Source organism: Notolabrus celidotus, chromosome 7, assembly GCF_009762535.1.
Source record: "Notolabrus celidotus isolate fNotCel1 chromosome 7, fNotCel1.pri, whole genome shotgun sequence".
NCBI classification, from domain to species: Eukaryota; Metazoa; Chordata; class Actinopteri; order Labriformes; family Labridae; genus Notolabrus; species Notolabrus celidotus.
In genome coordinates, this window is record NC_048278.1 from 8,032,360 (window position 1) to 8,044,508 (window position 12,149).

The 12,149-nt window shown below is 38.4% G+C and overlaps 1 protein-coding gene across 1 annotated transcript; it reads right to left on the reverse strand.

Moving 5' to 3' along the window:
• Window positions 1-8,301: 8,301 nt before the first annotated feature.
• Window positions 8,302-10,354, reverse strand: acp5a (acid phosphatase 5a, tartrate resistant). The gene is made up of 6 exons (XM_034687260.1): window positions 10,232-10,354; window positions 9,983-10,073; window positions 9,697-9,896; window positions 9,477-9,601; window positions 9,015-9,360; window positions 8,302-8,925 (listed from the first exon to the last, which is right to left on the reverse strand). The coding sequence occupies exons 1-6, from the start codon at window positions 10,232-10,234 to the stop codon at window positions 8,686-8,688; spliced, it is 1,005 nt and encodes a 334-aa protein (XP_034543151.1). The 5' UTR covers window positions 10,235-10,354; the 3' UTR covers window positions 8,302-8,685.
• Between the last annotated feature and the right edge of the window lie 1,795 nt (window positions 10,355-12,149).

Below are 12,149 nucleotides of genomic sequence, written 5' to 3' on the forward strand. Positions count from 1 at the left end.
GTTAATAAAGAACCCTAATAAGCTTGATTGATTTTATAATAGGTGCATTATTTGCAAAGAATCATGAAATGGCAAAAATCCCAAGTCAACCATGACTGTATTGACTGTATACTAATATTTCCTGTGAACCAGCTTATTGTAGGTGTATCTGTTATTGGTAATGTAACAGAAATGTCAATTTTGTTCGTAAAACTGTGAGTTATGTTGTGTGGCTTGTAAGATTTCTTTTGATGTCCTTTACTTGTTAAGTTTGATTTATATCTGTTTTAGTATAGCCTACTATGGGTGAAATTTAACAAAAATGTTATTTCTATCTCTGTTTACACATATTCAAATATTTCAACACATCAAGTTTAGAATATACATGAACTGCAATGTATCATCATTATTAAGAACAATGACTTTATGAAAACTACTAGTGAGGAGAACAGATTTAGATCCAGATGTGAGTGAGATTTAAAATGCCAACATTTATAGTCAGTTCATTTTCAGGGTTTCTTTTAAAATGATATTTTATCTAAAAATTTCGTTTTTTTTCTTGTGTGAGATTTGGCACAACTACTGTGAGTATTATAATGTAGAAAACATTCCCTCCGATTGTTTGCTGTGGATTAAGTAGGCTAATCTGTGTGGGAAGGGATGGGGTTGGGATGAGAGACTGATTGTTGCTGTGATTGTAGGTGTAATCTCTCTCTCTCTCTCTCTCTCTCTCTCTCTCTCTCTCTCTCTCTCTCTCTCTCTCTCTCTCTCTCTCTCTCTCTCTCTCTCTCTCTCTCTCTCTCCGCCCACAGTATGGATTATTTCAGATGAGAAGACTCAACACAGCCTAGAGCCGTACAGGCTGTCCTGATGTTGGGCGGCTTTAGTGGATGATGAATGGAGGATGAGAACATGACACTGAAGGAATTTCAACACTTTTTAGAAACATGTTAGGCAAAGAAGACTGCTAATATCCAAATGTGCTTATTCTGGAACTTGCATAAACTTGGTGTTGCCAGGTGGGTGGATTTATTTAATGGCCTGATTTCATGCTAGTTGAGTAGCTACACCTTAAAAAATACAAAAAGCAAGAATCAAATGTGCTACTTTAACATTTGCATTATATCTCTTCATCAAGCTTAAATATGAAATTAAGCATAAAAATGCTAAATTACTATCTTGCTTTTATTTGAAGTTATAAGTAATATTAACTTTTCCTCTTTACATTGTAGGAATCAACATCTCAGCAAGTGGATCAATGAAAAAGGAGTATTTCACTTTAAATATAATGGAATGACTTGTACTAACTGAGGAGGATCCTGCTGCGTGAATATGGAAAACTTGAACTTCACAGAAGAACGCGGACTTTCCTTCCAGTACTTGGTTCACAATGTTGAACCACTTTACAAGGAGTACAGGCCTCCAGCCAGGGACATAATCCAGCTACCAAAATCTGTTCTTTACCTCTTGATGGCTGCTGTGGTTGTGATTGCTGTGGCTTATGCTATCGTGGGTCACCTCATCAAAGATCTCATGCTGGATATAACAGGTAAACTCAAGTCTATTACAGGTAGCAGTGAGGTGTCCAAGCAATGCTTAACCCCTTACAATTTTGCAAGAGTTTAGCAGTCATGTGATTTTGTGCTTCCTGGCCTTATGCATATATTTTAAAAATAACATATCATTTTGAAGATATTGCACATGTTTATGCACTTAAATTAAGAATGCAAGAATAAGCGTGTGGGGTATAGTCTCTTAGAATTATAGTTCTAGCTTGTTGCAAGCCTGTAAAACCCAGATTAGGGTATATTTTCTATCCAAAAGGGAATGTAGTGAATATATTCACTAAATTGTGTTTTATTGTTTTGGTATTTCATGAAAAGTCTAAAATTTTATAATTATTTATATATATTACAAGAAGGTCATCAAGCACTTCGCTGTATTGAATGTGTTCCAAATTGTGCTAAATCTTCATCCTAATTTCATGTTCTGAGATCAAAGCCCAAACAAGAGAAAATATTATGTTACTCCACCAAATATAAATATAATATTGAGACTCATGACTGTACCAAACCAAAACTTACTCATGGTAGCTTTAAAGATATTTATTTAATTATTTTTTCTAAGATTTTGGGCATTGTAATGGGAGTGTTGGAGCTAAATATAAGCATGCTATTTGTTGTTCTCTTGTCTGTCCTCAGACTGTTTGCTGGGTCCTGTCGAGGAGGACATGAAAAAAGACGGAGAGGTGGGGGGAGTCAGCCCCATGCACCTACCAACTGCTCTCAACCACTCCCACCCAAATGCCTTCCATGTGTGGGACCAGGATGACGTCATCATCCCCATGACTCCTCAAAATGACAGCCCACTATCCAGCCCTCTGATGAATGTCATCCCTTACATACCTTCATTTTTCCCCTCTGCTCTGAGCATGAACAGCCCGTCCTACAATCAGCCAATCCCAAAGGAGACGGATGCATGAGCCCACACAAAGGATCCAGGACAGTCTTCGTGTTGCACATCTCTGTGCCACAATTTCTTTTCTCCCACTTTGGTTTTCTTTAGTTGGGCTTCTGAAGCTCCTCTTCAACTTTGAAATACATTTAAAAACTATTTGGATTTTTTTTAAAGGAACATGTGAAAAGTTTAACAATTCCTGTGCATGTCACAAATCCCACAAAGTCATAGGACCTCTAGAGACTTGCACATTTTGAACTTCTGATATTGTTCATATGACTGGAATCATAAAGAAGCAGTGACCAAGGCCAGACTGACAGCAAGGATTTACTATGATTGGAACATGATATCTGCACTGGACATTAACAGAAACAAAATTCAAACTTGTTCTGGACCAAAATAAGGGACTTTCAGTGGGATGGCCTTCACTTGTGTTTTTCCCTGTGGATTTGTGCCAAGTGAGCATCATGGCAGTATACCTCCTACTGCCACAGTAGGCCCACTGGTCCATGCTGTAAATCATTACCTACAATAACCTTTAGATTGACCTGAGAAGAACCTGTGACCAAACTGAGCCTAAAAAAAAAACTAATTTCTCATTACCTTTATCTGGCCATGAATTGGATTGTTTGATTACATTTTTGTCTGAATGACAGATGGAGTCACAGTTTCAGAGACTTATTGTAAAAAGGTTTCTAAAGACACAGATTATTTTTAGAATATTTTTCTTTTATGGATACCTGAAAAAACAAATAGTGAAGAATGCGGTGTGCATTTCTCCCAAGAGCCCTTTGTTGATGTTGAATTATGATAAATAAAGTTGCTGGTGTCTGCTAAGAAAATGTTTGCTGACACCTGTGTCTCTGTCTTATTCAGATGCTAAATATATTTCTGGTCTTTAGGAGGATTGGCCTAACTTACCCACTAATAGGGAGGAGTTAATTCAATTAGTGGAGGTGACCGCATTCACGTGACTGCTTGACCTTATTCAATATAAAATGAAAGGCGAAAAGAGGACATCTCAATCCAATCAAATAAGGCAGTTGCCAGGAATAAATTAATTATTTATTAACAAATGTATTTATTTTTTTACAAGCAAGCAAATAAATAAATAAATAAATCACGAGTCATGTCTGTTAAATGTTAACATTTTATAGCCTTGTAATAGTGTCTCTGCAGGACGCATGTGGCTCTCTATTTGTGATTGTTGGCATTAGAAAAAAACACACGCACTGTTACGCAACTCAAAACGACAGATCCATTTTAAGCAGGATATTGGCTGGGTTGCAGAAATCCTGGGATATTAAAAGCACATAAAAGCCCATGAACACATGTCTCTCTTTATCTCCTAAATACGCACAATTAGACAAGTTCTGTTGTCTCGTGTCTCTCTGGACAAGCATCAAGTTTTTAACACAGTATCTTTAATGTAAGTTTATTTTGGGCAACTCATCAAGCTAACATTGTTCATCCCATCCGTATAACCCAGAGTGCCTGTATTCAGCAAGAAGAGGAGATTAGGGAGAGAGGATTAGGTGAGCAGCTTAGCCTTTAATACACAGTTCTTTTATTACTTTTGAGCTGCGGAATTAGATAATCAGAGAGCAGCAGCTCCATCTGAGTGGACAGACTTCAGAAACTTAAATTGTTATTCTGTTTGTATGACAGGATTAACTGGATACATGACAAGGTGTGCACGGACAGCCAACAACAGAGTTCAGGTATCAGTATCAGTGATGTTTGGAAATGAAAGAGCTCATTGCAGCTCTTTGTCTGACTAAAGTGAAAAGCTTTGGCAGCCTGTGCAGATGCCCCGTGTTGTAGTTGCTGCTTTACTTTGGCCAACAAAGAGGACGAGCTGTTCTGTACTGCAAAGAGACATAAGTCATATCATATCTAATGGTCCAGAGCTGAAAATGTCCCAACCTAAAGAGAAAATAATCAAACAGATGGAGAGCTCTATTTAGTTAAACTAGGTTAGGGGTGCAAGTATACAGTCATATGTGAAAGGGTAAAGGATGAAAGGAGTATGTGGAGTAGAAACCGCCAAGGCAGGATGAAATGAAAAGCATCTTTTTCTATGCCCTAACAAAAAATTAAACAGAAGTAGAAGAAAAAAAGCAGCTAAACAAGTTATATCAGAGGAAGCAGACCCTTTTTCTCCATTCAGTAAACTTGCAACATTTTCTTCTTCATGGGTTCATGCAAAAGGTTGCTTATTTATTTAATAAATGTTCAGTGCCTCTGTAAGCTGAATATTCATCTTTCCTTTCACCTCTACAGTACATAGAAGAGTCTGGTGTGGGCTATGTCGTGAGCGGTGCAGGAAACTTCCTGGATCCTGATATCCGTCACTGGAGCTTCTTCTTTTTCTTCTTTTAAAATACCTTAAAACAGAGGTCTATTATTGGTTTTAATCAATTTTCCATTCTCTGATACAAATAAACATACAGGAAAAATAAAAGAGGGATCATTTGATCATTTTATTTGAAGTCTTTTCTTTCCTGAAAACCCATTTCCAACAAGCCTGTTTCCATGACAGATCTTATCCAATAGAAAAGCACCAATTTCTGCCAAATAAGAGACTAATAAAACAAAACATCAGTATTCGTGTTGTTCAGGGTTTTCTTAGACATAGTTGGAGCAGTTGGGAGAATGCAATGTCACACATTTCCAGGGGCATTCAAAATTAGGCAACATTTGATTCACAATTTGATTGGGAGGATGTTTTCATAAGTTGCAAAGCAATTTTCAGAACCAAGCCAGTAAGCCACTTACTGCTTACTAAAACAAACAAAACAAAGGATTCTTTTGGGACTTCAGTTTGATAGTTGTATTCCTCTTTTCCAGGGCATTAATATATCGAAAAAATCTTTGGAAAATCTTGCCTTCCTAAAAAATGTAAGTTTCCATCATTCCTTTGTACAAGTAAATACCCAATGAGAGATTTTGCTTTGCTTTTCATCTGCAGCTCATGAAAGCTCTTGTGAGGAATGTTCAGCTTGTGTCGATCTTGATGACCCTGCTGGAGAAGGCGATGGCTTGTATCTCTTTAGCTGATCTTGTTCTTTACACAAATTTTGTGTTTTATTACGATCCCTGCTGTCTTTGAAAAGTCAAACATAGCACTCATCAAGAAATGTGGAAATGCAGACAAAGGCTGTTCAGGCAGCATGCTGTCAGTGACTTGTATGAGACCTACCCAGTAGCAGCGATTATAAGCATTAAAATACTCTACAGAAGTGATCAATCTTTTCGCTGACGTACATTTTTGCTTTAGTAGTTTATAAAGACACATTGGCATAGATTTAATTTAATTTCATAACCAGCTAAAATCTCCTCACAGGATCTTTAATGATTCAAAAGTTGTCTTGTTATACACATCCTTCAGATAAATCAAGACACAGACATTTAGGACATCAGCTAGCTGCAGGTTTATATCGCATTACAATAATGGCTTTTTCAATTCTGATGGGAGGGAAGAGAGAAGGTTTGCTAATCCTATTTCCTTTGGCTGGAGATCTTCACGCCCTAAACTCCACTTTGACACCTTGGAAGATGTCAGGGTGGCACATGAGTTCTCTCATTGGTGCAGAGCGGTTGGGGCTTAAAGTGAACCAATAAAGACTGAGGTTGAGACTGTGAGGAAGTCAGCACACTCAGACCCTCTCACCTAAACCATGAGGAAGGACAGTGCTGGGGAAATCGATGCGATGAAATCATAGCTCAGCAAACATTTTGTCTTATCTTAGCAAGCAATTATTTCACATGAAGCAGGTTTACTCAGTTACCTGTGTAACTTCTTATGCATAAACTTCTCTGGGCATCTGTTAATGAATGGGCCGGGCTAGTAAAGTGCCCAGGCCCTTTGTTTATTTTATATCCCTGCCTTTTCTCTTCTCTCTATAGCTAGCATGAGTTAGTCTTTAAAAAGTGATATAGGTCTTTTGGCCGAAGTTGTGCTTCCTGAATTTAAAGCATAGAGTGCGGTCTAGACCTGCTCTGTTTGAAAAGCATCTTAGGATAACACTTGTTGTGATTTGGCGCTATATAAATAAAGATTGGTTGATTGACTGATTTATTGATTGATTGACTTTAAGTGGTGCTAAAAGATCCTGTATTTTGTATGTCTTGGTAAATAATACCTAGGTTTTAATTTAATGCAATGTATATAATGCAGCTAAAAACTGCTCAGGATTTAGCTGCAAATATCCTACACTGGAGTCTAACTGCTCATGAAACAACCTTCTTTGTTTACCATTGGGTGAAACATTTCCACATTTAACATTGTCAATATTTTAAAAGCAGAGTTTAAGAACCTAGAATTGCTGCTCTGGAGTAATCTACATTTACGGAAAGGTTGGAGAACATCAAACAGGTATAATCTACACCAGTATACGTTGTGGGACTTCTCAAAGTGCTAACATCTTCACAGTACTTGCTTATGTTAGTTCCAACTTGTGAGCTTGTTCTGCCACTTGGAAGTACGGTTTCTATGTGCTTGCATCAGTCATTTTACCAGTGTTTCTAAAAAGTGGGCTTATGTTAATAGGTTTTTAGAAATTTCATAGAACATTTTGTGATTGTGAGCAGCTTTGTGATGCAAGCCTTGAGGCTATCCACCAAGTGGGAAACTGTCACAGACATGCGTGCATTTTAAATGTACATAGTGTCTAGTCACCAGGCTATGTCCTGATGTGCGAGTCAGCAAGGCTTTATTTGGTCTGCAGTGAATTACGTCATCAGGGTTAAGTGATCCTTACCTGTCCTTTAACCTCAGGTGTCAGCTTGTCTGTGTCCAATTTTTTATTGGCACAGACTCAGCTCTGTTAGTCCAACTCTCAGTCTGACAATGCATGACACCAGCAGACCGTAATTTAGTTGAATTGGATCAGGAAAAACACACTAAGAGAGTCTTACTTTGAAGTAGTAAGACATGAGGTAAGGGTTGTAAAACAAAAAAGACAAAAGGAGAAAAACACATGGTCTTAAACAACAATACAAAAAGTAGATTGTAGCCTGCTCTGGTTCTGCAAAACTACCCACTACGTTTTGTATATTGCATAAAAATGTATACTCTGGTAAAAGGTGAGACCCAAAAATGCTAAATACAGCTAAGTTATTCAGCATGAAGAAGCTGTAAAATTAGAGACCCACCTGTTCTGGGTCTATGCTTCACCCCCAGGTTAATTCTCATTGGCTGGCTAAGTTTACCCTGGTTGCAGTCACTGCCAAGCTGCTGTCATTCAGCTTAATCTTCTGTTGGCAGGTCAGGTGGTTCTCGGTGACTGACAAGAAGCAGTGACTGTAAGTCTTGATCCCTCCTCCTAAGCAGCCAAAGGTTGTCAGCATAAGAATTCTGTGAATAGATGTCTGTGTATAATGCTGGAGTTCCACATATTGCACACAGGGGGACAAAATCAACTTTGTTACTAGAGTTCCTGTATTTCATTTATTGTATACAGAAATCCCACTGAGTAATTGAAAACCTTATGCATGCCCACACAGAAGGGTGACAACTAATCACAGGCAAAACAAGAGAAATAGTTTTGACTGTAATCCTCATAATGAAATATTTAAGTCATGCAATTATTTTTACTTTGCACTATAAACCAATTATTTTCCTTTTGTTAGATCCCATTGTATGACTTAATACTTGAGTATTTTAATGGATTAGATTTGCATAACAAGTTTATGGAATATAATTTGTCAGCTGATTGCTACAGACAGAACAAAGAGAGCTGTGTTTGTACTGGTAGACATCCATCAGAATAATCTACACTCTACTGTAAAATTTCTCAACCCTAGAGTCCTCGTGTGAGCAAAACTATACCCAAATACAAACACTACTCAGTGACTCGTGACACTCTTATTTTAGTTAAGCACTTCATTTCTGACTGGTTGAAACTTTGTTTGGACAGCAGCAAACAATATTTATGAATGCTTCAATGGGAGGCTACAAGTGGTGGTGACAAAGTACAAGTTCATCATAACCCTAAATTATTCTAAGCCCTTCCTCTGTCACACTAAAGTCATTTTGAGTTGACCTCTTTAACCCTTCGTGAACAGCCCCTGCCATAAGTCACATGACAGACACAATCATTACAAATCACATTTATTCTTTTCAAACAGTAGCTTCACATGTAAAAACTGATTCTTTTAAAAATATATACGCATCACTTGCTTTGAAATGAAAATGCCATAGTTAAAACAAAACAAAAAAAACCTGAATTAAACAGCAAATATTTTCTACTCAAAATTCCTTTTGGAGAGGACAGTGCGATAGAGAGAAGTGCCTTTCGCCTGGTAAAAGGTCAGGATCATGTGGTTCTTTGTGACTTCTGCATGCACAAAGCCTCCAAGTGTTGAAGCTTTGCCAGTGAAGAACTTCACAGAACCTTTGGGGACATGGCTCCAGTGACGGATATCAGGATCCAGGAAGTTTCCTGCACCGCTCACCACATAGCCCACACCAGACTCTTCTATGTACTGTAGAGGTGAAAGGAAAGATGAATATTCAGCTTACAGAGGCACTGAGCATTTATTAAATAAATAAGCAAACCTTTGCATGAACCCACCTGCAGGTTGTGGTCATGACCGCAGAGGTAAGCAGTGGCGTTGTATTTGATGAGCAGAGGATGAAGCCTTTGCAGGAGACACTCTGTGGGGCCGTGTTCGGACACAGACCACACAGGATAGTGGCCGGCGAGTAAAAGAAAGTCTGCTTTGTTCTTAGCCAGCCTTTCCTGCAGCCAAACCAGCTGACGATTAGCATCAATTGCGTGCAGGGGCCCTCTTGGTTTCTCATCCAAGAAGTCGTCGGAGTTTCCGCACAGCATTATGGTGTCAAGCATGATGATGGTTAAAGTTTTCCCTGTGTTGGGGATGTGGAAGTTCAGCTCATAGTAGTAAGAGGGGAATTTCCTAAGATGATAAAGGAAATAAAAAGATCAATGTAGATAATTATATAAACAGTTTTAGGGTTAAAGCTAGGAGACGTGCGGATAAAAAAAAAAAGCAATGTTAAAAGAGCTCTGTACCATCTGTCAGATTTTTTGCTGTACTCGATCTGGGCTTTGACATTTCCTGCATGGTCATGATTACCAGCAAGCACATACCAGGGCACTTGGAGAGACTTTGCAGTGTACACAGACTCAAAAGTTTCCTGAAAGATTTGGAAGAGAGACCACAAGATATTACCTCAGTGCTGTTGCTTCACCAACTGTAATTTCTGAGCACATGTACGTACATTCAACTCACCTCAAAACGAGGGGAATCCACACTATCCACACCTTTGAAGTAGAAGTTATCACCAAGGGCCAGAACAAAGTCAGCTCCCATCTGCTCTGCTACTTTGCTCATTTCTCGAGCAGTAGCCTTCTGCACAGCGGTGATATAGGGGGGATAAGGTACTCCACCCCAGTCTCCTACAGCCAGGAACTTAATGGAGGTTCGGTTTGCTGTAAACACACAGTGAAATGAGATCCCAGGAGTCAGATTGATTTGAAGTTACTCACAACAAAGAGTTAAACCCTTTGATACTTACTGCCAGTTCCCTCCAGGTGCTGGAAGGCAGTAGGATAGCAGTAGGCCACAGGGATGGCAGCAAACATGATGGAAACAAGTGCGAGTGCCATCTTGACAGAAAGAAACAAACATTTCAATCAAGTGTTAGAAGCAGAAACAAATCACCCGAAAGGAGAACAAGACATTTATTCATAACCAAAACTGAAAGTCAGCACACACGTAAGCAAAAACAAGTACGAACATGAAACAAAACACTGCTGCAGCTTACCATGTAAGCCTATGCTTCCTCTCTCCCTGCCTTACCAAACAACATGACCTCTTCCTTTTATGCAAAAAGCTCACTTGTGATTGGTTACAATCTGAAGCTCACCCAGCTGGAGGAAACAGAAGTAATCAGAGCAGGCCTATTGACGAGGCTGAGAGAGTGAAATAATGTATTTTCATACCTATCAAGGAATAATCTGCATCTTGGCTTCTTCTAATTAAATATTCTGCTATAAAAATAATAAGAAAAAGGTATAAAATAACCTCCCTTAGACCTAACACCAAAAGAGTGAAGCACTATCCAGTGCCTCATAAAAAAGAAAACACAGCTATCTCACAAGAAAAACACTCTGTCAATACCCAGTGTCAGTGCGCTGAGATAAAAAAGCCAGAGCTCAGTGATAAAAAATGAGACACTCACAACAGATACTTGATGAGGTGTGCTCAGCATGATCTGACGGGACACTCTCCGTCCCCTCTGCCCTTCTCCTCCGCCTTTTATCAGCATTCCAGGAGGAGAGAGCCGCAGGGAGACCAGCTCCAGGACACGCAGCCGGGGCATGAACATTGCTCACACCCTGACTCAGTCTTGAGACTGGTGGGTCATCTGGGCCACATGTGACCTGATGGCTATTATAGCTGGTGTCCAGACTCAAATTTTCCCACTTCAGTGTCTAACAGTTTTCCTTCTTCATATTTATCATCTCTATGGTTCCACTTTTAGGATCATTGGGGGAGAAAGAAATGTAGTCGGTTATATTTATTTGATTTCTGTAACATTAACCACAAAACATTTCAAAGACTAGAAGAGGTATTTCAGTAGTGGAAAAAAGTCTCAGTGATCACATCAGTTATCTCAGATTGGGTTTGAGATTTAAAGCTTCAAGCATGCAAAGTTAAAGGTATGAAGCTTAGAAATAGTGACGCAAGTTGCACCCCTATCAATATATGACCTGGTGCTTTTTGATCTGCACTTATGAATGGGTCAGGATATTTTAGTCTCTATCTTTTTAAGACTCCTTTTTTACAAATGTGATTTACATCCTTTGCAAAAGTACAATGCTAAATTAATAGTGAGTTTAGTGTCATCAAGAGACTAACAGTAAGATATACTTTGTTTTGAAGACTTATAAATTTGGTGCAGATAACTACCAGTCAAATGTTTGGAAACACTCATTCAAGGGTTTGTATTTTATTTGAATTATTTGAAACATTGTAGATTAATACCAAAGACATCAAAACTATGAAAGAACATATATGGAATTATTTGATTAACAACAAAGTGTTAAACAAAGCAGAATGTTTTATATTTTAGATTCTGTAAAGAAGCCCCCTTTTTCCTCAGTATTCTCTCAGTCTGCTTCATGAAGTGGTCTCCTGGAATGGTTTCTAATTAACATGAGCCTTGTCAAGAGTTCATTTGTAGAATGACTTGCCTTCTTAATGTGTTTGACACCATCAGTTGTGTTGTTCAGAGGTAGGGTTAGTACACAATGGATAGCCCTGTTTGACTACTGTTGTAAACCAGATTATTTCATAGTTTTGATGTCTTCAGTATTAATCTACAATGTCAAAAATAATCAAAATAAATAAAAACCATTAAATAAGAAGGTGTGTCCAAGCTTTTGACTGGTGGTAGTGTATATTTATAGTAATATAAGATTGCAACAAAAACAGTTATTTAGGAATGTTAAAGAATCTTTTATATTTTAGTTTGGGGCTTGTACTCTTAAACACTGTTCTCTTGCAACTCTAGTGACCTAGTTTTTTAACCGAGGTAATGAGGATCGTTTCTGCTTTTCTAACCACTTGTACACGATGCATGCTACACAGTGACAGTATGTGCATGCTCAACAGGCCAATGGTTGTGAGGAATATCTTCTCTATTTTTTTTGCTTATCTTTGAGAACCAATTTCAGAAT

What these genes read in the sequence shown, in the direction of transcription:
- acp5a (XM_034687260.1), bottom strand. An exon ending in TGGATTCCCCTCGTTTTGAG is followed by an intron (nt 9,602 to 9,696) that starts GTGAGTTGAATG and finishes CAAATCTTTCAG; the next exon opens with GAAACTTTTGAGTCTGTGTA. An exon ending in AGCAAAAAATCTGACAGATG is followed by an intron (nt 9,361 to 9,476) that starts GTACAGAGCTCT and finishes TTATCATCTTAG; the next exon opens with GAAATTCCCCTCTTACTACT.